The following is a 27,718-nucleotide window of genomic DNA, read 5'->3' as shown; positions in this document are numbered from 1 at the left end:
AGAGATTTGTATACCCTTCAACTACAAATACTGACCCAGAGGCATGTATTTTGTATCCTCTTCTATATTTCCAAAGTCAAATTTATTTTGAATCAACAGGCTGATTCATAATTTCTCTTTCCCAACTTTTCCCTATGGAAATGTAAAGGGTGTCTTTGCGTGATCAGAGCCGAGATAAAGAGTACTAAAGACTCAGTCAACTAGAATGCCCAGTAACAGAGGTACAAACAATCTCTGAACGGGTACGTGAACTATGTTACTTATTTTCAAAATAAACTGTGACAGCTCACCCATGTTAGGTCGATGCGGTCAGCGATCAACACACAACAAGATCCTGCCTTGCTGTTGTTAGATGCTGCTCACACTTGCCACTTTCTAAGCTCTGTTCTATGCATAACTAAACGTATCGTGTAAGCAAATTTGTGACAAGATGCAAAGTTCATGACGTCCCTCTGAGACACTCTTGAGTCAGAAACCTGGCAATGAAGCTAAGACCCTGAGTGGCCCCCTCTCACCATCACTTTATTGATAACTCTGCCTTTTGCCATCACCTTGTTAACAGTGACACTAACCGCAGTTCTGGTTCTTGCCTTTCAACAAATTCTCAGAGTACATTTACCAGAGAACCACGTGTGTGTGTGTGTTTCTCTTCTTATTCAGACATTATGATTTAGACACAACACACATGGGCACTTGCTTGTAAGCTTTCAGCTACTTCTCTTAATTCAGCGCTTTCCAGGGGGAATCAATGGATGAGTAATAAATGAAAGTAAGGGTTTTGTAACCATATTGCTCCAATCCCCAAACACTAATTTTTACCAGCTTTGTGAGAGTGAAAAATTTGTTTGACATCTCTAAGCGTCAGTTTGCTCTTCTAGAAAATAGGGATGATAGCATCTCCATCATAAAGGAATTAAGTGGAGGGATTATAAGATGATATTGTATATAAATCACTTAGTATAGTGCCTGGCACTTGGACAGTGCTCAATTTCTACTTTTTAAAAAATCTATGTTTAGCACCTACTCCCTACTACAAAGGAGGCACATTGGAAAGTAGTGCTCATTTTTCTACTTCCCCATGAAGCAGACACACTACACCACAGGTTGTTGAATCTACAACCATCGCCAACACATTGGTGAGAAGGCTACTCCATGACATGACTGCGGCCACAGCTCCCTCAGTGCAGACCTGGCAGGGTCAGGATTATAGGTGAGTGGACTGGGTGGTACAAGTGCAGCATAGGAACCTGACTAGTCACAGTCTAGATAGTTTGTTCAACATCGATTTTTTTGAACATTAATTTTAAATTTTTTAAATATTGAGCTAGAGAAAACAAATAGGCAGGAGAAAAGTTTAACTTATTTCCAGGAACATCTGCCCCAAATTGGCCAATATTTTCCAAATTTCAGTCTTTTCTAAGACTCTGCCCATGATACACTCCCTCTGTTTCTGCGCACCTCAAAATTACACACATCCTTCATAGCCAAACTGCAGAGCTCAGGAAGCATATTCTAACCCCCAAACAAGATTACTATTTGTTTGTCTAAAATTCTAAACTATTAGAATTTATTTTAGTATAACATGTGTTTTAGTAATATTTTAGTATATCAATGTGTTCATAGCTGGTTATATATTTCAAAAAATGATTACCTAGCCCCAGACACAAAATTAATTCTAAATGCATTAGAGCACTAAATATCTAAAAATCAACAGAAAAGAAGTATTAGGAAATATTTTTCCCAATCTTAGAATGGAAAGACTTTTCTAAGCATTACATCATAAAAACTAAGTATCAGTTAAAGTTGTTGTGTTTACAGAAGCCACATGAAATTTGTTTAAGCTAGGAAAGGGACTTTATTACGTGTATATTGAGATGCAAAGGCAAGGATGTGGCTAGACCCAGAAGTAATTAGAGGCAGAGACCTGAACACCATTATGATTTTTTTTGCCTGCTTTTCTGCTTTTCTCTGTACACCTCCCTCATTCTCATCTCTGCACATGTCCCCCACCCCCACCCAACCCAATTCTCTATTCAATATGGTGAAAGGCAGTGTGCAGACAGCAGGCTGAGCTTGCAATCTATGGCTTGGGCACCTGAACAGAGATGGACTTGCTCTCTCCTGTTCCTGGTACAAAAGTCTAGCAAGAACATTAGCATATGTTGAAACACTCAGCTGTCACCATAGCATAAAACAGCCACTCCAGCCTTGCCAGAAAAGTGATACAGAAGTATGGAAGGGAGGCAGTTTCCAAAAGAAAGGAAGAAATAAATATCTTCACTATAAAAAAGTAGATGGAATTACATAAAACTATAAAGCTTTCATTAAAAAAATTATAAGACATGGCAAACTAAATAAAATATCTGAAACTATTACGGAAAGATAATTTCTGTCCTTGATGCACAAATGCATAAGGTAAGTGAGGTTACCCCACTCAAAATGCTCTAGGACTAGGACTTAAGAACTGGCAGAGCGAATCATGGGAAGATGGCGGCGTGAGTAGTTCAGAGGAAATCTCCTCCCCAAAACATATATGTTTATGAAAATACAATAAATACAACTATTCCTAAAAGAGACACCAGTGGATGCAGTACAACAGCCAGGATACATCTACATCTGCGAGAACTCAGCATCACACGAAGGGGTTAAGATACAAGCTGCGGCCAGGCGGGACCTGAACAGTCCCCCACCCCAAAACCCAGCGGGAAGAAAGGAGTCAGAACGGGGAGGAAGTGAAAGCCCAGGACTGCTAAACAACCAGCTCTAGAAATCCGCACCCGGAACGCAGACACAAGGTGCACGGGGTGCTGGATATTAGAGAAACGGAAAAGCAAAACCTGTGGGCAGGTTCCCGCAACCAGCGCCCTGAGACAAAAGAAAAGTGAGTGCTTTCTGCAAGTCTTAAAGAGACAGCTACTCCATAACTGGACGAAGTTGTCCTGGCAGCTAGGAATACCGGGGAAACTTATGCACCTTAAATGGAGGCAGTGCAGCTCTGAAGCCCCTCACAGGACGAGGCAGCCTGCCAGTCCTTCCTCCAACTGGCACGGACCCTGACACATGGGCCCAGTAGCAGGAGAGTGGGAGCGTGGGTCGGGGGCGGAAGCGCTAGAGGAACCGAGAGCAGATCCATGCGCCACAGGGCTAGCCGGCAGCAGCACGACCAAACAGCCTGGGCGTGGCTCGCACCCACCGGTGGCAGTGAAGCCAGAGCCTGGTAGAAGCCTGCACACACCGGCAGCAGAGCCAGAGGGAGAAGCGCGCTCCCAGGAGCTGACCGGAATCCCAGCCCAACGCACAGCCGCCCGGGCCAGACCCAAAGGCTGCTGCTGTCACACAGCTGCCCGGCAGGGTTGCCGCTAGCATGGAGGAGCGCACCTGGCATGCCTGCCACTCCCCGCAGGGCTCCACGCTGCTCTGACAGACACCCCGCCCACAGCAGCTTAGGAGATTAACCCGGTGGCTGCTCCAGGAGTGCAGGTAGCCATCACAGGCAGCGGAGAAGGGCAAGGCATCCAGCAAGCAGGAAAGCACTTTCTTCTCCCAGCTGACACACCCTCAAACTGCCTACAGCCACTGCAATCACTATGAAAAGGCAAAAAATTCTGGTCCAGACCAAGATAGTTACACCTGAGAAAGGATCTGCAGAGGCAGACCTAACCAGTCTCCCTGAAAAAGAATTCAAAATAAAAATCATAAGCATGCTTACAGAGCTGCAGAGAAATATGCAAGAGCTAGGGGATGAAGTCCGGAGGGAGATCACAGACGTCCGGAGTGAGATCACAGATGTCCGGAGGGAGATTACAGAAGTGAAACAAACTCTGGAAGGATTTATAAGCAGAATGGATAAGATGCAAGAGGCCATTGATGGAATAAAAACCAGAGAACAGGAAAGCATAGAAGCTGATGCAGAGAGAGATAAAAGGATCTCCAGGAATGAAACAATATTAAGAGAACTGTGTGACCAATCCAAAAGGAACAATATCCGCATTATAGGGGTACCAGAGGAAGAAGAGAAAGAAAAAGGGATAGAAAGTGTCTTTGAAGAAATAATTGCTGAAAATTTCCCCAAACTAGGGGAGGAAATGGCCTCTCAGACCACAGAAGCACACAGAACTCCCATGACAAGGGATCCAAGGAGGGCAACACTAAGGCACATAATAATTAAACTGGCAAAGATCAAGGACAGGGACAGAGTATTAAAGGCAGCTAGAGAGAGTAAAAAGGTCACCTACAAAGGAAAACCCATCAGGCTATCATCAGACTTCTCAACAGAAACTTTACAGGCCAGAAGAGAATGGCATGATATATTTAATGCAATGAAACAGAAGGGCCTTGAACCAAGGATACTGTATCCAGCACAATTATCATTTAAATATGAAGGAGGGATTAAACAATTCCCAGACAAGCAAAAGTTGAGGGAATTTGCTTCCCACAAACCACCTCTACAGGGTATCTTAGAGGAACTGCTCTAGATGGGAGCACTCCTAAAAAGAGCACAGAACAAAACACCCAACATATGAAGAATGGAGGAGGAGGAAAAAGAAGGGAAAGAAATAATCATCAGACTGTGTTTATAACAGCTCAATAAGCGAGTGAGGTCAGACAGTAAGGTAGTAAACAAGCTAACCTTGAACCTTTGGTAACCACAAATCTAAAGCCTGCAATGGCAATAAGTACATATCTTTCAATAATCACCCTAAATGTAAATGAACTGAATGCACCAATCAAAAGACACAGAGTAATAGAATGGATAAAAAAGCACGACCCATCTATATGCTGCTTATAAGAGACTCACCTCAAACCCAAAGACATACACAGATTAAAAGTCAAGGGTTGGAGAAAGATATTTCATGCAAACAACAGAGAGAAAAAAGCAGGTGTTGCAATACTAGTATCAGACAAAATAGACCTCAAAATAAAGAAAGTAACAAGAGATAAAGGAGGACATTACATAATGATAAAGTGCTCAGTCCAACAAGAGGATATAACAATTATAAACATATATGCACCCAATACAGGAGCACCAATATATGTGAAACAAATACTAACAGAATTAAAGGAGGAAATAGAATGCAATGCATTCATTTTGGGAGACTTTAACACACCACTCACCCCAAAGGACAGATCCACCAGACAGAAAATAAGTAAGGACACAGAGGCACTGAACAACACACTAGAACAGATGGACCTAATAGACATCTATAGAACTCTACATCCAAAAGCAACAGGATACACATTCTTCTCAAGTGCACATGGAACATTCTCCAGAATAGACCACATACTAGGCCACAAAAAGAGCCTCAGTAAATTCAAAAAGATTGAAATCCTACCACCCAACTTTTCAGACCACAAAGGTATAAAACGAGAAATAAATTGTACAAAGAAAGCAAAGAGGCTCACAAACACATGGAGGCTTAACAACATGCTCCTAAATAATCAATGGATCAATGACCAAATTAAATGGAGATCCAGCAATATATGGAAACAAATGACAACAATAACACAAAGTCCCAACTTCTGTGGGATGCAGCAAAAGCAGTCTTAAGAGGAAAGTATATAGCAATCCAGGCATATTTAAAGAAGGAAGAACAATCCCAAATGAATAGTCTAATGTCACAATTATCAAAATTGGAAAAAGAAGAACAAATGAGGCCTAAGGTCAGCAGACGGAGGAACATAATAAATATCAGAGAATAAATAAATAAAATTGAGAAAAATAAAACAATAGAAAAAAATCAATGAAACCAAGAGGTGGTTCTTCGAGAAAATAAACCAAATAGATAAGCCTCTAGCCAGACTTATTAATAGAAAAAGAGAGTCAACACACATCAACAGAATCAGAAATGAGAAAGGAAAAATCACGACGGACCCCACAGAAATAAAAAGAATTATTGGAGAATACTATGAAAACCTATATGCTAACAAGCGAGAAAACCTAGGAGAAATGGACAACTTCTTAGAAAAATGCAACCTCCAAGACTGACCCAGAAAGAAACAGAAAATCTAAATAGAACAATTACCAGCAATGAAATTGAAGTGGTAATCAAGAAACTACCCAAGAACAAAACCCCCATGCCAGATGGATTTACCTCGGAATTTTATCAGACATACAGAGAAGATATAACACCCATTCTCCTTAAAGTTTTCCAAAAAATAAAAGAGGAGGGAATACTCCCAAACTCATTCTATGAAGCCAACATCACCCTAATACCAAAACAAGGCAAAGACCCCACCAAAAAAGAAAACTACAGACCAATATCCCTGATGAACATAAATGCAAAAATACTCAACAAAATATTAGCAAACCGAATTCAAAAATACATCAAAAGGATCATACACCATGACCAAGTGGGATTCATCCCAGGGATGCAAGAATGGTACAACATTCGAAAATCCATCAACATCATCCACCACATCAACAAAAAGAAATACAAAAACCACATGATCATCTCCATAGATGCTGAAAAAGCATTTTACAAAATTCAACATCCATTCATGATAAAAACTCTCAACAAAATGGGCATAGAGGGCAAGTACCTCAACATAATAAAAGCCATATATGATAAACCCACAGCTAACATCATACTGAACAGTGAGAGGCTGAAAGCTTTTCCTCTGAGATCGGGAACAAGACAGGGATGCCCACTCTCCCCACTGTTATTCAACATAGTACTGGAGGTCCTAGTCATGGCAATCAGAGAAAACAAAGAAATACAAGGAATGCAGATTGGTAAAGAAGAAGTCAAACTGTCACTATTTGCAGATGACATGATATTGTACATAAAAAACCCTAAGGACTCCACTGCAAAACTACTAGAACTAATATCGGAATTCAGCAAAGTTGCAGGATACAAAATTAACAGACAGAAATCTGTAGCTTTCCTATACACTAACAATGAACTAATAGAGAAATCAGGAAAACAATTCCATTCACAATTGCATCAAAAAGAATGAAATACCTAGGAATAAACCTAACCAAGGAAGTGAAAGACCTATACCCTGAAAACTACAAGACACTCTTAAGAGAAATTAATGAGGTCACTAACAAATGGAAACTCATCCCATGCTCCTGGCTGGGAAGAATTAATATCGTCAAAATGGCCATCCTGCCCAAAGCAATACACAAATTCGATGCAATCCCTATCAAATTACCAACAGCATTCTTCAATGAACTGGAACAAATAGTTCAAAAATTCATATGGAACCGTCAAAGACCCCGAATAGCCAACGCAATTCTGAGAAGGAAGAATAAAGTAGGGGGGATCTCGCTCCCCAACTTAAAGCTCTACTACAAAGCCACAGTAATCAAGACAATTTTGTACTGGCACAAGAACAGAGCCACAGACCAGTGGAATAGAATAGAGACTCCAGACATTAACCCAAACATATATGGTCAATTAATATTTGATAAAGGAGCCATGGACATACAATGGGGAAATGACAGTCTCTTCAATAGATGGTGCTGGCAAAACTGGACAGCTACATGTAAGAGAATGAAACTGGATCACTGTCTAACCCCATACACAAAAATAAACTCTAAATGGATCAAAGACCTGAATGTAAGTCATGAAACCATAAAACTCTTAGAAAAAAACATACGCGAAAATCTCATGGACATAAACATGAGTGACTTCTTCATGAACATATCTCCCCGGGCAAGGGAAACAAACGCAAAAATGAACAAGTGGGACTATATCAAGCTACAAAGCTTCTTTACAGCAAAGGACACCATCAATAGAACAAAAAGGTATCCTACAGTATGGGAGAACATATTCATAAATGACAGATCCGATAAAGGATTGACATCCAAGATATATAAAGAGCTCACATTTCTCAACAAACAAAAAGCAAATAATCCAATTAAAAAATGGGCAGAGGAGCTGAATAGACAGTTCTCTAAAGAAGAAATCCAGATGACCAACAGACACATGAAAAGATGCTCCACATCGCTAATCATCAGAGAAATGCAAATTAAAACCACAATGAGATATCACCTCGCACCAGTAAGGATCGCCATCATCGAAAAGACAAACAACAACAAATGTTGGCGAGGTTGTGGAGAAAGGGGAACCCTCCTACACTGCTGGTGAGAATGTAAACTAGTTCAACCATTGTGGAAAGCAGTATGGAGGTTCCTCAGAATGCTCAAAATAGAAATACCATTTGACCCAGGAATTCCACTTCTAGGAAGTTACCCTAAGAATGCAGCACTCCAGTTTGAAATAGACAGATGCACCCCTATGCTTATCACTGCACTGTTTACAATAGCCGAGATATGGAAGCAATCTAAATGTCCATCAGTAGATGAATGGATAAAGAAGATGTGGTACATATACATGATGGAATATTACTCAGCCATAAGAAAAAAACAGATCCCACCATTTGCAACAACATGGATGGAGCTAGAGGGTATTATGCTCAGTGAAATAAGCCAAGCGGAGAAGGACAAGTACCAAATGATTTCACTCATATGTGGAGTATAAGAACAAAGGAAAACTGAAGAACAAAACAGCAGCAGACTCACAGAACCCAAGAGTGGAGTAACAGCTGCCAAAGGGAAAGGGACTGGGGAGGATGGGTGGGAAGGGAGGGATAAGGGAGGGGAAAAAGAAAGAGGGCATTATGATTAGCAGGTATAGTGTTGGGGGGGCACGGGGAGGGCTGCGCAACACAGAGAAGACAAGTAGTGATTTTACAGCATCTTACTATGCAGATGGACAGTGACTGTGAAGGGGTATGTGGGGGGGACTTGGTGAAGGGGGGAACCTAGTAAACATAATGCTCTTTCTGTAATTGTAGATTAATGATACCAAAATAAAAAAAAATTTTTAAAAAAGAACTGGCAGAGGAACAAATACAATGAAATACAACAGGACATTTTGGGAAAATGTTCAGCTTCATTAATAGTCAATGAAATGTAAATTTAAATAACCACCGTTTGCAAAGGTTTTGCCTAGGTAATTTACTTCTTTTTATTTGCAATGCTTCAAAAGTCAAAGAAATGTGCACTTTCATACACTTAGGGTAGGCATGTAAATTGATGCAATCTTTCTTGAGGAAGAGTTGGAAATATGCATCCAGATCTTTAAAAATGTACATCTTATTAAGTCTTGATTTCATAAAAAAGAATTGAGGAAATAGAGAGTTGGGAAAATATTAGTTTTTTCATAAGGATATATTTGCTGGAGCATTATTTTTGATAGCAAAGAATTACAAATAAAGATATATCTGACAATAGAGCTATATCTTTAAGCAAACTTGTTTTTTTAGAGGGAATGTTAATATATCCCTAATATATTTTAGTAAATATAGTGTATAAAATACCATTAAGAGAAAAAGCACAAAAATATAACATTTCATAAGCAATATAATTGCAGCATAGATCTGCATATTGCAAAACAAGATTGGAAGAAAATACACCTAACTCTTAATACTGTTAACTTTCTGAGTGGTAGAATCTTAAATTATTGTTTCTCTTTTTCTTTTCCATATTTTTTAAACTTTCAATAATGTACTTAAACTGCTTTCTTTTAAATTAGGAAAAAGAAATACTTAAAGAAACTTAAAACTCTGAAATTTAAAACTTCACTCTAACTCTTGAGTCATTAAGGAAATAAGGTGTGTTTTTTAAAAATATCTATAAAATAACAAAAATACAGTACCACATGTTATAATGTGTGAAACACACCCAGGGCTATATGGAGAAGTAAATATGCAGACCTGAATGCTGTAATAAATGAAAATAAGAATAGATACATTTATAATTTTTTCAATAACTAACATAACAAAAAGCACAGTTGAGGTGAAAAGGGGAGATCACCTGTCACCCTGATGCCATTTTTTGATCTCTCTAAAAGGCAAACAAACTGAATCCTTGGTATTTATTGTAAGGAAAGGAGTTATAGCTCCCTTATACTAGACATTTGTCATGTTTTACTTGACAAAATAGTATGAAAATTAATATGTTTGATATTTTATCTCATCTTAAACTTTTGAGCTCAAAAGAACACTTAATTATTGCAAAATAGTCTAAGCATTTAATTCAAATATAGCCAATACAATAAGAAAACAGAAATGATGGATATTTGGATTACATTATAATTACATGATTACTTTATGAGAAAACAACATAATAAGCAGAATATGAAAGTATTTCATAATAGTGCAGGAAGACAAGTAGATGTAGATACACATGAACAAAACAAAAACAATTACATTTGTTAATTATTCTTCAGTAAATTTGGGAAATAAAATAAATAATAGAAAACAAAATATTATGAAAGATTAAACTCAACTGTCACAAAAACCCCCAAAATCTCTAGGAAAAAATATTAATGTATGACTTCTTTTTGAAAACCATTAAATAAAACTAATGAATGTAAGTATGTTGATATAAAAGCCCACGTATGTAGATAGGAAGATCGGATTTTTTAGTACTTCCAAAAATAATTTACACATTTAATGATATTCTCAAAAGAATTCCAATGAATAAATAGGCAAAAATTTTCAAGAAAATATTGTATAAGAAGAATATGGGGGGTAAGAGTCATTTACCCAGCAAGTATTAGAACTAGTATGAACACAACATACGGCTAGCATTTACATACAGAAAGGGCAACAAAACGGTATAGTTTGGAACTTCAATTATATAATATAACAATTCAGTATATGTTGAAGGTGGTATAATACATTAGTAGGTAATTATATGCACATATAACATATATAATTACACTAGCTTCTTCCCAAATACCATACACCAGAATAAATTTCAAATGGATCAAACAGCTAAATTATAAAAAATAAGCATCTTTTTAAAACCCTAATAGTAATTGTGTGTATGAATATTTATCAATTTGGTAGCTAGAGGAGTAATTTTTAATCATAAACATTCCGACAGTCTCAGAACCTAGATTCGGTTCCTGTAACAAATGCCTGCCCTGAAAACAGGAGCTAAAACAGCTGAAGATGTTTGCCTGCTGAAATGGCTGTAAAGAGTCTGTTGCGGGCTCTGCTCCACACGTACTCCCCGGATCGCCTGATGAAGTAACTGTGACCTGTATCGTCCCTGGCACGAGGGAGAGGGCAGGACAGGGCTCTGGAAGTTCTTTCACCGGCAATCAAGTCCCCGGACCAGGAAGTGACACACACACAACTTCTGCTCAAAACCACTGGGCAGAACAACTCACGTAGCCCCGTCCAAAGCCAAATTAGGTGCAAGACATTCACACATTCAGAGAAAGAGAGTTAGAAATACTAGTAACTACTATAAATGTTTTGTGTTTTCGAGGGGGAAAAAAAATCTATCTGACATAGAAATGTGAACATTTCTTTGTCAAAAAATCTAGTCACCATTAAGAGCTGGATAATAAGCTGGGAAACATTTACAAGAAAAAAGTCAAAGGCTTTAAATCCTTATGAGTAGGACAGCAGCATACCTCAATACCAAAAACAATGACATTTGAAGATAGAAAAAGATAAAGGGTAGGAAAACCTAACTTAAAATTACAGCATACAAATAGGTAGTAAAGAAATTTTAGAACTTAAACTCATCTGCATTCAAAGGTATGCAAGTTAAAGCAATAATACATATTTTCTGTTGTAAACTAAATTAAAAGCCACAGAGATTCTTGCCAAAGCTGCATACACTTCAGCTGGGCATCTCTGCACACTGGATACACGTACAAATTGGCCAGCCTTCACTGCTCCATGTCAGTTTAGCATTTTATATATAAAAAAAAACTTAAACTGTTCATAACGTATGATCTGATAACTTCATTTCAAGGTGTTTTGCTTTCTCCCCACAAAATCATGAAAATCATCGAATATCAATCATAATAGGATTTATAGTAGTGAAGAATTAGCAACAAATTAACCAAAAAAAGTGAGGCACCTTAAGTAAACCCTGATGTATCCAAACAATGAAATATTAGACAACTGTTAAGAATAAAGGTTGTTTCCTTGGGGACATGTCTATGGTAGAGTGAAAATGGCAGGAGATAATAGAATAGTATCACCTTAATTATTTCAAAGAAAATTCAGAGATGTATAGGAATAAAATAGAAAGAAATTCACTGAAATATTAATAATGATGGCTTCACAAACGAAACAGAAATAGACTCATGAACACAGAGAACAGACTGATGGTTGCCATAGGGAAGGAGGGTGGGGGAGGACTAAAATAGGTAAAGGAAATAAAGAGGTACAAACATGCAATTATAAAGTAAATTGGGGAGATGAAAGTACAGCATAGGGAATATAATTTATAATATTGTAATAATTTTATATGGTGACAGATGGTAAGTAAACTTGTGGTGAGCATTTTTAATGTACATAATTATGGAATCACTGTTGTACACCTGAAACCAATATAATATTGTATATCAACTATATCACAATTGAAAAATAACAATAATAGTTCCACAGCAGTGTGATTGTATCATCTTTTCGTTTCTTTCAACTTTACCCAATTGATAAGTCTGTGTTTTTAAAATAAAATCATTTTGAAAAAAAAATGCATACATACCAGATAGTGGTGTCCACTGTGTGGGAGTTCACAAGGGCAGCATATTTTTAAATATATGTAAATGAGCAGCAAAGAGAATTTCTAGATTTTAACTCTTTTAGAGTAAGTGATACATGCTTCCAAAAGTTGCTTTTAGTAGCATTCCAAGCACAGATCCCTCTGTGACATGACATTTAAATGTGCTTTATTTTTGATCACCTTGTAGCTTTCCTGGATGTGTGTATTAGTCAAGTTTCTCTCTCTTCATCTGGGACCTAAATGTTCCACAAAGAAATTTTCTCTGAGAAATAACTTCCACACAGCTTATTCGTTATTCACAGTGCAAACTCTGTTTATTTTAAATACCTTCTGGACTCTGGGACACATGAACAATAACAAATACAGAATTTCAATTTGAGACTCTTTAAAAGAAAGGGGTTGTAGTAAATGTGTGAGTGCTTAAATCTGAGATTCTGTAATCTTTTCACATGTTCTAAAACATGATTATTGCTTAACATACTATCTTATACTATTTTTAAAGCAGTGAGTGAAAAATTGTATTAAAAGGATTTTTTTAATTTTCACATATGCAGAGATGTTCTTTAAAAACCTAATGGAAACTCTAAGAAAGAAAAATAAAAAGAAACATAACAAAGGACTTTACATTTTTAATATTTACTTAAATGTTAAGGACTTGTATCCTGCCCACAACCTATCTTTGAGGTGACTGATTAAAAGGTGACTTTCACAGCAATACAGACCATCTTTGTGTTTAGGTTATTATTGTAAATGGAAAAAGAAGGCAAAAATTGATGGTATACATATAATACTAATTTTTCAAAAAAACAGCATTATAAGTAGGGGGATTTTATTTCTGATCAAGGAATTAATGTTTAACTTTTCACGATAATGCACACAAAAACAGTACTTAAGACTGCAAATTATTTGAGTCAGTCCAAAGGAAGGAGACCACTAGATCAAAGTTATCCAAATGTGTTTCTCAGCAGAGCAATTCTACTGTATGACCCACTGAAAGGAAAACTGTCCTATAAAAATGAAGTTGGGCAACAGTGGATTAATAGTTTAAAAAATTGCTTTCTTTACTGTAGGACTTCTGAGAGACATTATTTATATGTTACTGTGCTGTGTGAATTCCTAAAAAGTGTTTCCTGAACACACAGTTCATGGGTGGCTTCTGTATACACATAGGTAAATACTGCTCCATCAGAGCTGTGAGCTTCCTTTTGTTCTGACTTCAGACATCAGTTCTCATCTCTAATAGCAAAATTTGCTTCTCAGCAAGAAGAAATTTCAGCTTGAGGAACAGCAGAAATTGGAGGAAGGAAAACTAGGAAACTGTGATGCACTGTATAATATAGCTTCTCTGAAAACACAGGCTGTGAACTCGGCACATTCCACTCATTGAGTTAATAAGTAGATAAATGAAATTTGAGCCCTTTGGTATGAATAACTGTCATTTAAATGAGATGTTAAAAGCTAAAATGTAACCACTCTCAAGAAACACTAGTGTTGCGGACTTGCCTAAGAATAAAAGTTTGGCATAGTCCTTTAGCAATAGTCCTGGTTCTGGCCTGAACCATGCCTTTGAATAGGACATGAGCTATTCCTCCATGATAAGGTGCTGGCAGCCTGATGAAAAGCAAGCATGTAGAGAGAATCAGAGCTTTGACATGCCCGGGGACAATAGCCGTGATGCTGGGCAGAGTATGAGCAATCGCTGCTAAAAAGGCAGTAATGGGAAAAGCCAGGCAGTCTCCGTGTGCCTCACCAACCACCTTCCTTTCCTGCCTCTCTCATAAGCCTCTTTGTCTTGGCAGAATTACTACTACTTTATCAGGCAGGGTGTGAGGCACAAAGAACAGACTCATTCCAACTGAGCAGTCGTTCGTTGGGGACAATGTGCTATGTCCAAACCATTGCCTTCAGTCCTGGCAGAGAGGACAAGTATCACTAAGCACTGCCCCTGCCCTCAAGGATCAGCTAGACTCCCCAGCTTATGATTTTACACCAAAATGAATTTCCCAAATATGTGCTAGGTTATGTGTGATCCAAAGAGAAGGAAGAATTCACCTCTGGCTGGAAGGATCAGGAAAGAAACCACTTTGGAGGGCACAAAGGCTGGACTTCCAGTTTTACTGATGGAGAAATTGAATACTGTGCACAGCTTCCTTTTCTGCATCTTCCACCACAACTGGAAATCCTGCTGAGGGGCAAGACCCACGTGCTTTACATCTTTGTATCTCCCCCTGCTGCCAGCATAGTCTTAGATATTAAGAAATGGCCACAGTGTTTGATGAACTGAGTTAAACTGAATATTGAATATCACTGGAATAGAGTAACTTTGGCTTTGGATAATTTCTTTTTTCTTTTTTAATGTACAACTCAAATTTATTAAGAAAAATTATTGGCAGCATCTGCTAAATTGCCCATAACCCATAATCTTTCCCTTAACCTGCCTTTCCCATAACTGCTGCCATCTGGAGCACCACTGGAATTTTACTCCATAGACCTATTGTCTTCCTCCTCAAAGGCCATTTTTACTGAATTCATGCAGCTCTCTTGGAGAAATCAAGGAGAGAGCTTGCATGTGGTTAGTGTCTCAGAGGTGACATCAAACCTCATTATCTCTCTTTAAAAGATACCATTATCTGAAGACACTTGCAGCAGGGTTGGGCAATAGCCAGACCATTGAGGCTGTGCTTGCCCTTCCCCACAGCTGTCTTTACCCAGGACTTGATGAAAGGTAAAAATCCAGCTGTCCCTTGTCCATTCACTCTCCATTAGGTCAAAGATCCCCTCTAAAGTCACCCAGCATGAAATCTTTACCAAGACTGTGTTGGTCTCCAAAAGTAAAACAAAGAGGTAAGCCGAGTGGGGAAGAGAGTATTTATCTAAGGGAATCTTAGAATTTAAATTACAAGCCTTGAAATTAAAGGTGCAGTAAATATAGGCCTGTAGTAAATTGCTTATGATGTAATAAACTAGAATTATGGATGTGGCAATAAAGAGAGGCAATATAATATTGTATATTTAAGGAGCAGCTATCAGCAAAGGAATAGATCAAATTGCCATCTTGTTTCTGTTGATAGCTTCTAGAATGGTTATTATTCCATAGGAATGCAAAACAGGAGTCAGCCCACTGAAGCTTTCCATCTCTTGGTTATCAGCTAACAGTGTTGCCCATTTCCTGGGTGACCTCTCAATTTGTCACAATAGGCACAAAGCAGCTAGTTAAAGGAGTAAGCAAGGCTTGTGAGAATATGTACAGTAATATCTTGGCTCTGTCATATTCAGAATAAAAAAGGAAAAGGTAATAAACAACAAAACCCAATGATACAGCTACTTGCTTTATTTGCAAATCAAGTAAGAGAGCTGGAGACTGCTATTTGAAGTACTGAATAAAGTAACATTTTCCTAGGAGAAAAAAGAATACGGTACTTTATAGCAGCCACTACTGAAACTTTCTCGAGACACCTGGGATACTGTATTAGTTCTCTCTGGCTGCTATAACAACTTACCATGAACTGGGTGGCTTGAAACAACAGAAATTTATTCTCTCACAGTTCTTGAGGCCAGAAGTCTTGAAACCAAGTTGTCATCATTGTCCTCATTCTCAAAAGCTCTGCAGAAGATTTGATTCTTTGCCTTCTCCAGCTTCTGGTGGCTTGTGACTGCATGCCTCCATCTCTGCCCCTCTGTACCTATACTTGCTCCTAGGCGATGTGAACCAGTTTTACTACCCTAAATACCACCTGCACATCACCTTTGGTGATGATGTCCAAATTTCTACCTCTAGGCCAGACCTCCCCCACAACATCCGGATCCGTACGTGTGACTTTCTAGTGGACATCTCCACTTGGATCTGTAATAGGCATCATAAAATAATCATGCCCCAAATAAGCACCTGCACTTTTCTCCATCTTGGTGGATGGCAATTTCATGCCAAAACACTAAGGTCATTCTTGACTTTCTTCTTCTCACTTCCAGTTCATCAGAAAATCCTGCCAGTTTAACCTTCAATTTTTATTTAGCATTCAACCACTTTTGCCATCCCCCCCACCCCCACCAATCTGCCTGAACCATGATCATCTCTCACCTGGATTATCAGAGCGCCCCTTGCGACAGTAGCCTGTTACTGCAAGTGTTTCAGAAGCAGATCTCTGCCTTTGCCCTTGGCTCTCTCTTCCCTTCAATCCGTTAAGAAAGAAAGTAGGGTGAGTTGGGAAAAGCCAATCCCCCTTTGTCTTTTCCGTTACTCTCAGTATTACCACACTCACTACACTTCATACTTCCGGCACCCAGTGTGTGGGGTTTTTTTCTCACACCAAGCAATTCTCTGAGGCAGCTGGGTGTCCTCTAATTTAACTCAGATCTGAAACTGTCTTACCTGGAGACAGTGTCAGGTCTCACAGGACAAGGGCTCAGTCCCATGAGACTATGCTGCCTTGTCCAATGCCAAATGCAAGTGGTAGCATTTCTGTGTGACTGGGCCACGAATCAGAGGTTCCCATGACCTTCGTCCCCTTGGATTCAGTTATTTGCTAGAGCAGCTCACAGAACTCAGGCAAACACTAACTTATATTTACCAGCTGTAACTCCAAGGGAAAAATGTGTTCCCAGCCCAGGGCAAATAAACCACAAACCACTGAACTGAGATCAGTCCAGGGAAAAACTAGATGGGGAGCAGGCCTTTTATTTCTTACAAGAATCCTGGTTCTGTTCATCCACTCCCACTTGCCTGTTTCTCCAGCCTCTGCTCTCTCACATTTTTTGGCTGGGAGGCCAAAAACCTCTCCTGTCCTGTACGCACTTGCCTTTTCACGCACCCCTTGTAAACACCTACTAATACGGAGATGCACTAAGGCTAGCAAGAGGTTCTGGAAATATTGCAATTTTACCCACAGCAGCTCATCAAAGGGTATAATAAAGATGAACAGCCAGGGGAAGAGATAACCAGAGACCTGGGGGTACCCTAGTGCAGGAGCATCTATTCCCGAGGAGTTGGGGCGCATCACTCTTGGTTCATGGATGTGTTCGCCGATCTTTAAGCTCTCTGAATGCTCTCTTTTGGGGCTTTTATGGAGGCTTCATCACATAAGCGTGATCGAAACTTTCTCAAGACAACTGGGATACTGTGTTAGTTCCCTAATCCCAGCGACCACTGGCAATTGATTCAACCCAGTTTCCTGGAGGTCATGGTATGCAACTGGAAGTTCCAACCCTCTAGTCTGATGGTTGCTTCTGCTGGAAACCTGCCCTAAGCCGGAAAGCCACCTCATTAACATAACCAAAGACAATAGCAAGCTTAGGAAATTCCCAGGGCTTCAGGAGCTCAGTTCCAGGAAGGGCGAATTAAGAACAAATGCATATTTCTTATTATAAATCACAGTATCACACGGGGTGAGCCTCTTGAAATATGTCATATCATTTCACTACACTGCTCAGAATGGTCCAGTGGCTTTCCATCTCACCCAGAATAAAACCCAGGGTCGTTTTATGGCCTGTCAGGCCCTGTGTGTCTTACTCCAACCCCCCATCACTGCCCTGAGCTCATCTCTTACCCGTCTAATCCTGGTTCGGCCACCTCCACACTCACAGTGGCTCCACCTTAGAACCGTTTTTTCCCCCGTGGTCAGAATGTTCTCCCAATGTCTTCAATGTGGTTTCCTCAATTCCTTCAGGTTTTTCTCAGAAGTTGTCTCTTAGCTGAGATCTTTCCTGGCCTCTTATCCTGACACCTCAATGACAGTCTTCCTTTTCGTGATCAGTCCCCTTCCAGAATGTAGGCTCCAAAAGTCAAGGTTTTTGTTTGTTTTGTTTACTGCTGTATCCTCAGTGCCTAAAGCAGGGTCTCGCGTACAGCAAGCGAGGCACTTTCGTAATAGATGAATGAACGAGTGAATGAATTACTGAATGAATGCCTGAATTCTTCAATAGGGTCATAGACATGACATATGCAACCACTACTTGAAGTAAAACAAACAAGCAGCTAATATATGTGGGAGTGTAATTTCATCACATTTCCAAGGAGGTTATTGTTGTAATGTATTCACCATGACAAGGTAAGTTGAGTCAGAACAATACATTTTTTTATAGGAACAAGATTGAATGTATTATTTTTTCTCATCATCAAATGAGATGGATTCCCTGGCACAATGGAGCATTGTTTTCCTTCAATTCCTTAGGGGAAAAGGGTGTAAATTTCATGCTTCCCATTCATCATTCAGCACAGGCTCCATCTAGAGGGAGCTGGGTGAAAACAATGGGCAAAAGTAGTGTTGTCCTTAAGGGAAGTACCTGTACCCAGGGCCTCAGGTCCACCACACTTCCGCTGGCTTTGACAGAGATACCTCCCTGCTCCATGGAAAGCTATGGACTACCTGATAGTCTTTTGTCAGAGCTAAACACAGCTTTCTTCAGCAAAAGCATATACATACTCCAGAATAGTGTCTAATAAATGCTTGTTCAACTGAATTAAATTGTTACAAGCCACGAAGTTAGATGAAAAAGTCTTCGGATGAAAGTAGTGATTTGAAACAGGTTTGGAAGCAGATAATTATGTATCTTGGAACATAAAAAACAATCAATCAATAGGACATAGAAATAGGCTGGGTCCTATTCATACCCCTAGACGTTATGATTTTGTACATATCACATGGGGATCTAAGAAAAGTTTGGAAACCATTGCTTTGGTTTTACCTTAGGTATCCTTGCAAACAGCACAGCATTCAGTCTTAGCCTTCCCTAAGTATTGCCTTTTGTCTACAGTGATCATATTGTTGAGCCAACAATAGTAGGTTTGTAGACAGCTGTCGTCTCTCCTATCCTTACCTGGCAGAGGGAGAGAGAGAGAGCTAGCTCTCTGCCTCTTCTTTTAAAGACATTGATCCCATTATGAGGACTCCACCCTTATGATCTAAATACTTCCTAAAGTCCCCACCTCCAAATACTATCACATTAGGTCTTTCAACATATGAATTTTGTTGGGGACACAAACATTCAGTCCAAAGCACTCTGCCCATGGCCTTTCCAAAACTCACATCCCTTTCACATGCAAAATGTTTTCATTCCATCTCAAGTGCCCCAAAGTTCTTAATACGTTCTAGCATTAACTCTATAGTCTAAAGCCGAAGTCTTATTGAAATTTTACCTAAGCAGATATGGGTGAGACTCAAGGCATAATTTATCCTGAGGCAAAAATTCTTCCCCATGTGTGAACTTGTGAGGCCAAAAATTATGGGTAGAATACAATGTCAAGACAGGCATAGGAGAGACATTCCCATTCCACAAGGGAGAAATTGGAAAGAAGAAAGAGGTGACAGGTTCCAGCAAGTCCAAAGCCTAGCAGGGCAAACTCCCACAGACCTTATGCTTTGACATAGCCCTCTTTGGCTCAATGCTCTGCTCTTTGGACCCACTGGGTTGGTAATGTCCCCGCCACAGCTAGGTGGGGTGCTGCGGTGGCTCTCAATGGCAGCTGGACCCACACCACTGTTCTGCCTTAGGAGGTCACAGCCCCAGGGTTTCCCTTGGCAGCCCTGCCCCCACATCTCTGGGATGGCCCTATACAAAACAAAAACACAAACAGCTGTTTTTGAGTTTGAAGACTACTCCAGAATTTGGGCACACACCTTGTTTCATACCCTTTGTTTAATGACTGCGTGTGGCACTTTTTCTCAGGTGAGGCATGCAGGGTATAAGGGACAGGGCCTTTCCCACCAGCCTTATTTGTAGCAACATCTATCCTTCCCAGCACAGAACAATGGGAAAAACTAAGACAAGGACCCATAGGCCCTTGTAAACAAAACCTTAATGCACACATTGACTAAGAAAAGAAAATGTTCATTTTCCAGAACTCATAACTATTGCAATGTTTATGGGGTGTGTTTTACCCTTATCATTTTAAATTTCACAAATATTCATGTAGGGAATCAGAGCCTGACTCAGAGACACTCAACCTCTTCTGCTTTCTGTCAACCCCATTTTTTTGTTTGGACAATGTGTCTAAGTCATTGTTTGCCATAACATGAAGCTGCAAATGGTGGGTGAGATGGGAAATAGATAGGGTTATATAATAATGATGACCCATGTCCAAGCTTCCTATCGGTGATTAGACAGAGGCTGGTAGCCTAACCATATTAAGAGTGTTCTGATTCCAATTCCAATGTGGGGGCTGGGGAGTAAAAGAGGAGAGGGGGTGTGTCCTTATACCCCCAAGCAATTTTCTGACACCAACTGGGTGTCCTACAATTCAATTCATCCTGATACTGTCTACCTGGAGATGGCATCAGATTCCACAGATGAAAGGCTCAGCCCTACAGGACTGCCCTCCACTTCAGATGCCAGTGGCAAATCCAGGTGGTTACCTGTGCTTCTGACTGGCCAGTTATAGAGCAGAGGTGGGCTTGATTAATTTGCTAGAGCGCCTCAAAGAACTCAGAGAAATATTTTACTTCTAGATCACTGGCTATTATAAAAGGATGTAACTCAGAAACAGCCAGCCAGGTGGAAGAGATGCACGAGACCAGTGATGAGAAAAGGGCGTGGAGCTTTCATGACGTCACCCAAGTCTCCACATGCATGCCAACCTGGACGCTCTCATTTGAGTTTTTATGGTGGCTTCATTACATAGGCATGACTGATTAAATTATTAGCCCTTGTTGATTGAACTCAATCCTCAACCTCTCCTCCCAAGTTTTATAAACAACCTCTCCTCCCAAGTTTTATTAACATAGCAAAAGATACCTTTGTTTTTCTCATCACTCAGATGCCAAGGGTTTTAGGAGCTCAGGGTCAGAAATGAGGTCACAGACCAAATATATAATTCTTATTATAAATCACAATATCACACATATCTAATCTATAAGGACTGGTGTGTGATCTGTACTCACTCAGTCTGATTCACATATCAGAAAATAGAAAGTATTTTCACATAATTCACATAATAGAAAGTAGGGGAAAAAAAGTCTATGTAAAACACAGACACATTACTTATACTTCGGGTGCATACAGGTGTGACAGTAAGTGATGAAAGTGAACATGGAAAACCCGGGCACGTGGGATGAGGTTTCTCACCCCCCTGCACTCCAGCTGTCACTCTCTACTGCTCAGGAGTCACAGCATAAAGCTGTTCATTTGGTTCTTCACTCTCATTGGAAGAACTCTCAAATCCCTGCTTTCTTCCCCCATTCAGTGACTTGGCTTAGGCAGTTTAGAAAAAAATAAGGTGGTCAAGCATGGGAGAGGCTGTTGATCTCTCTCCCTTGAGCCTAGGCTAGTTTCTTAGTGTCACTTTTCCTAACCATTCCATGGCACGTTGGGTTTTTAAAAGAAGTTTTGTTCAGCTCAGCTCAGCTTCAATGAGAGAGAGAGAGAGGCACTGGCCTTAGGAAGGGGACAGGGCTGGGAGATAGGAGCAGAGAAAGAAGAGGAACAGAGGAAAGAATAAAATAGGAGTTCCTCTTAAAACCATGGGACTCAGGCTTCCAAATGACTGAGGCCGGAAGTTGACCAACAGAGAGCCCCAAAGACTTTAGACGTCTCGTTGACAAGCCCACACCCACAAACCCAAAAAGCAAAAGTCATGCATGTGTCCCTAGGTATGTAACCATCTACTCCTTCTATTAAAGACTCTTGAGTTTTGTCAGATCTGAAGCTCTGAGTTGGAGGAGAGAGGCGGTGGTTAACACTAAAAGGGACTGCTCCCTTACAAGGTGTTGCTCTGGCTCCTGTCATCAACTTTCTCCTGTTTCTCAGATTTCGCACCACTGGTACTTCCGCAGCCCTCTGCATGCCTCACTTCCCTGTGGGTTTTTGGTATTCATTGGCTGCCTTTCCTAAGGATAACAGAGAGTGTAGCGAGGTGTTGAGTTAATGATGCCATTTATAGTGCTTGTTTGGTGAAGGAATGAAAGAAAATTGCCCCCCAAATGACAAAACAGAATTCACCTACGCACTACCTAAGCACATAATGAAACACCAGTCATTCTCTTAAAAACAGGTACATTCAGCTTTATATAAAAGACAGCTGTATACCAAAGGACCAGTTCTGAGATGAGCAGGTATTTCTAACAGCACATGCCAGCTCCTTGTTTAGCCTCATTATACATGTGTAATAATACTAACTTATTTCTGGGGCATGACTGACTTTTCAGGACACTTTCACTGCATTATATGGTTTCCTTTACAGAGACATCATCTGTAGTAAAGAAGGCAGTATTTTTAGCCTACAATACAGATGGACATAAGAAATCACTTGATGAGTAGAAATATATGCATATACATTGGAGACATATATATATCAGAGAATCAACCACCTGCGTTTGTCACAGAAAAAGCTTTGGAACTTGGAGTAAGCTAGGCAAAATGTGTGATCTCTCAGTTAACTTTTTCGTTTAGAAAAACAAGAATGCTATCTCGTCTGTGGACTATTATAAGGCTTACATGAAACATTAGTAGCTTCCTAGCATTTAAAAATCCCTCTCAATGAGGAAGGCAGTTAGCCCATGTTCCAAAATTCAGAATTTCTGATTCCTATTCTGGTGTTTGCTCCCTCCTACTAGCCTGCCTTACACAAATTAGTGGTGCTCACATCTGAGCCAGTGATTGACTTTTCCCCTAAACAGTTGCAAGCTGAACATCTCAAGATACTTCAGTCTCCCTAAGGATGGTGGTTTTGAATAAGACACTGTCTCTCTTCATGAGAGGTCTCACCATGTGCCTGGGTAGGCAGACAAGTGAAAAAAAGAATTACTGTTAATTACTGTGGAAGCCCTAACACCAGTTTCTGATCTTAAGTGAGGGCTCTTCTAATTGTGGGACAGCTTGATCGTGGTAGTAAGCCCACATGACACCAGTCTTCTTCTGGTGACCAAGTGTCTATTGCGCAAGTTTACAGTCTCACTGTTGAGCATCCAATAATAGTTCTGAAACTGAAAGTCTACCCCAGGGGACCTGCTTACCATTGTCTGACAAAGGAGAGAAAACAAAGTCACTTTGAAGCAAAATATTTCCTACTGTCAATTTTTAAATAATGCCCAAAATAAATCTGTAGGTAAGGGTTAACATGGTCACATACTATGGCCACATAGCGTTCACCTCTATTTTCTTAGGAAACAGGGACATGATCTCCACATGACTATCTCATATCATTGGTCTATAAAAGCCAAAGACATATCCAAAAAGAGCCAAAATAGATCAATATATTCTTAGCTTTTCTAAACTGACACTGTAATTAGTTATGTAATAGATAAAGTCAGTTGAGCAAGAAATTTAAAAAATATATATATTAACTTTAACTTAAAAGTTATAGATGTCTCTTTGTTCACTCTTTTTTCAAAATGGGATCAAAGTCATTTCCTTGAAGTAGAGTCTGCCGATTGGAGTTCTCTGTCTAAGAAAGAGCATACATAAATCATACTTATGCCTGTTATGTTTATTTGTAAGTTTCAGTTTATTTGTATGTAGATTCTTCAGTTTCTGGATTTTTTTGTTGTTTCGTTTTGTTTTGTTAGTGGGGGTAGAGAGAGAACTTGCAGCACTTACAAATCAATCTAACACAGACAAGTTTGCGAAAAACCTGTAACTGACCTTTGGAAAGGAATCTCTCAATGGTGAGAGTAGATGAGTAGCAGTCTACCAGGTACAACTATTCAGCATTCCACAGGCACCAATTAATATGGGGTTTTTTTCCAAAAGAAATTGGCCAGTCAAGGAGGAAGTTAAGTGGAGGTTAGTTAAAAGAGCCTCTATCGTATGTCCTGTGTCTATTGATAGCTCCAGGACAGCTCTTAAAGAACATTAAAAATCTACATTTAATAATACCTAAATTGCTTCTAGCATCAACAACATGTCAAGCAAAGTCAGTGCTGAATTCTCTGATGAGGCTTGCAGCACTGGTATTTTGTACTGCTGCTTGTGGGAATATCCTCATGATTAACACATCAGAGGCTTACTGCATGTTCTTGCTCAGTGGAAAAACATGTCTCTCCAGACATAGGATGCAGGTTTGCTTCTGAGCCAGACTGATGTCTCAAACAAAACAAAACAAAAAAAGTTCTTTGAATCTTCCCATGCCCTTTAGAAAGTACTAGAATATGATGCCAGAATTCTGAGCCACAAAGAAGAGATGTTTTCATGCTGAGAAATCAAAGCATATGTGTATCTCATTTTGACCCCACTGAACATTCTAAATGATCCCTCTAGAGTCTATTAGAATGTCTGTTTCTGAATAGAAAGAGCTTCATTCTAAGGAAGGATAGTCCTACCAGAATACAGCTCTAATTATGATTAGGTCAACCACAGTGAGATTCATGTCCAAGCTGTAGAAAACCTCTCTCCACCATATTCTCAGTTATACTTTACATGGTGCTAAATATTTGGAATACACTGCCATCTGAGAGGTGTTGTACAGTCCAGCGTTGAGTCTGAAGTCTTTGACAAACATATGGAGTTAGATCTATTTATCTGCATGTGACATGCTGACAAACAGCTTTTAACACTGGGTTTGGGATCTGTTCTGACTATTCCTACATTTATTCTTCTGGCCTTCTGTTTGAATCGTTTATATTTTCCTCTAAAACACATACACATGAATAATGTGACTAATGCTTCTCATGCATCTCTTTTGCTTCTGCAGGAGGGATTTTTGAAACTGTGGAAAATGAACCTGTTAATGTTGAAGAATTAGCATTCAAGTTCGCAGTTACCAGCATTAACAGAAATCGAACCCTGATGCCTAACACCACATTAACCTATGACATCCAGAGAATTAACCTTTTTGATAGTTTTGAAGCCTCACGGCGAGGTAACTATTTTCACATTTTTAAAAGCTTCTTTGGGTGATATGTCTGCTCTACTTTTTTGCTACCTGCTCTTTTTCAGAGTGGACATCTTTGTGCAGATGGGTTGCAGGAAATCTCAGTCCTCGATGTCACTGTCCAGTGCCATCTGAACTATTCTAATGGATGTTACCCAGCCCTGTTTTCTGGGCCCTTCTGATTAGCTCACCCTTCAGTGCCCTCTACTGTATGATTAACTTGTTCAGCTGTGAATAGAAAATGTCAAGCTTGGTCTGTTTTTCCTTCCGAAGGTTGAGAGACCACCATGAAATTGTTCAGTGCAGTCAAATAAAACTGTGGAAGGTCATATCCACCAAGCATGCAGAAATGCCCACAACACACATATCTTACACCCTGAATTTTAACAGGTTGTTAACTACTGGGTTTACACAGCATCTTCTCAACTTTTTTTAAAAACTCCTTTCCACACAATCATAACAATATGATGATTATACCCATGAGAACAATCTCTGTATTCCTTTTTTCTGATTCTATTTTTCTTCTGAAGATTAAGTTCCTAAAAAAGTAATCTAATTTATATGTGGGCTGCAAGGTTTCTCTCTGAAAGAGCCACTGGAATTGTGGGGCTTGTTTAAACATCCCCTGGATACTTCCAGGACGACTCTTTGAAGCAAGGTTACATTCGGTGTGCTGGAAGCTTGGCTCTAACAACAGAGCTGCTGAGACTTGATACAGGTATTTATATGGAAGCAAAGACTGCTGATCAGCCCAGAATAGGAGAAGCTCTTTCCCTCATACAGAAATACTCTGCCCATTAAAAACACACAAACAAATGGAATACAGTGAACACCCTGTGCTGATTTCCAAGTAACTAAATATTGGCTGCTTCCATATAAAATTAACTCAGGTATGATCATTGGATGCGTTCACTTCTTACACTCTCCTGCAGGACTCTTACTGTTTTTCACAAACAAAATGTAAAACTCGTTTTCATGGAGGCACAGAGGAAAGGCGAATAATGTAATGATTTTTTTTTCTTCTATTTATGGCATGATCTTAGTATAAGAATATTTTCTTTATAAAGATGGGTGGAGTTGCAGATACTACATAGGTCAGAGTTGTCTATGAACAAATAATAAAACTTCATAAAGGACTTTAAAGTTTGCAAGTCATCTCCACATGAATTATCTTCATGGGTTGGACCTCTATGTCTTCATCTCTTGCTCTGTGTGCATGTGTGTGTGTGTGTGTGTGTGTGTGTGTGTGTGTGTGTGTGTGTGTGTGTGTCTTTCTCTGGGTGTGTGTCTCTCTCTTTTCTCTCTCTGTCTGCCTTTCTCTTCTCTTTCACACACTGTTAAGCAAATACCTTAGAAAGGAAACCACATTTAACCATGATACTTCAACCCACATAAAGTTGAAAGCTTTTTTGTGACATGGAGTACCTGCCGTACCTATAAATTGAACACCCCCAGAGCTCCTTAAAAGTGGTAATTTGCTGGCAAACAATTCAAAAGGATTGATTTTCTGTCAAGTCATATTAGAATCCCAGAGCTAAATATAAGCAGGTATTTCGATTCATTGCCAATGCTAGACAAAACAACAGATTATGTATCCTCGTGCTGTCATTTTATCTTGCTAACCAATGAAAACACATCCAGAAAATGATCAGAGGACAATGACAGCTTACATTTACAGCACTTAGTGTAGAAAATAATACGTGTTCATAGTTCACATAGTAATTCGGTACCAATGAGCACAGAATCAGCAAGTTTGCCCCGAGAATGACTGTCAACATTTGCTGTCCCCAAATATTAAATAGACATTTGGAATATGGCTTTCAAAACTGTACTAATTTTTTTCTCTAAATCACATCAGACAATTTGGACAAAGCCATATCATTTTCCTACTTATTTATTCATAGGGTGACATAATTATAAAGACTATCATAACTTCATTTATAAATTTCACTGTTATGTAATTCAAATATTCAGTGATTTTCTCTCAGCAGTTCCAAATTCCTAACTAGTATTAAAATATAAATTTGAAATGCTTTTAAATGTATGCCTAATACCAACATAAGTTTATACCAGCATGTAATTAATAGGCACTATTTTACATGGTTATAGAGAATAATCTGTCCCAACCTCTCTGGGAGGGAATTTGGTTAATATGTATCAAGTAATTTAAAGTATCAATACCCTCTAATTATAGCTAGGAATCTACTTTAAGAAAGTAAGTTAAAATTCAGAGAAAAACATAAGAACTAAAACAAGTACTCTAATATTACTTATAATAACCAAAAACTAAGAGAAACTTAAAAGTCCAACATCATAAAGAGTTAAATGATCATATATCCAAGGTACGTGCTATTTATTCTATAGACACCAAAAAT

The 27,718-nt window shown here is 39.3% G+C and overlaps 1 protein-coding gene across 8 annotated transcripts in view; it reads left to right on the top strand.

Moving 5' to 3' along the window:
* The window catches only part of GRIK1 (glutamate ionotropic receptor kainate type subunit 1), a 366,591-nt gene that overhangs the window by 204,592 nt on the left and 134,281 nt on the right, over positions 1–27,718 (top strand). For 7 of the 8 annotated variants that reach the window (XM_036926321.2, XM_036926328.2, XM_057503948.1 and 4 more), the window contains exon 2: positions 25,164–25,331. The exons of the other annotated variant lie outside the window; for it this stretch is intronic. In XM_036926321.2, the coding sequence (XP_036782216.2) occupies positions 25,164–25,331 (168 nt within the window). The remainder of the gene's footprint in view (positions 1–25,163; positions 25,332–27,718) is intronic. 8 annotated transcript variants of the gene reach the window in all.

This window comes from Manis pentadactyla, chromosome 1 (assembly GCF_030020395.1).
Source record: "Manis pentadactyla isolate mManPen7 chromosome 1, mManPen7.hap1, whole genome shotgun sequence".
Taxonomy (NCBI): domain Eukaryota; kingdom Metazoa; phylum Chordata; class Mammalia; order Pholidota; family Manidae; genus Manis; species Manis pentadactyla.
Note: the sequence above shows the minus strand (reverse complement) of the source record. Positions and strands in the feature narration are given on the sequence as shown.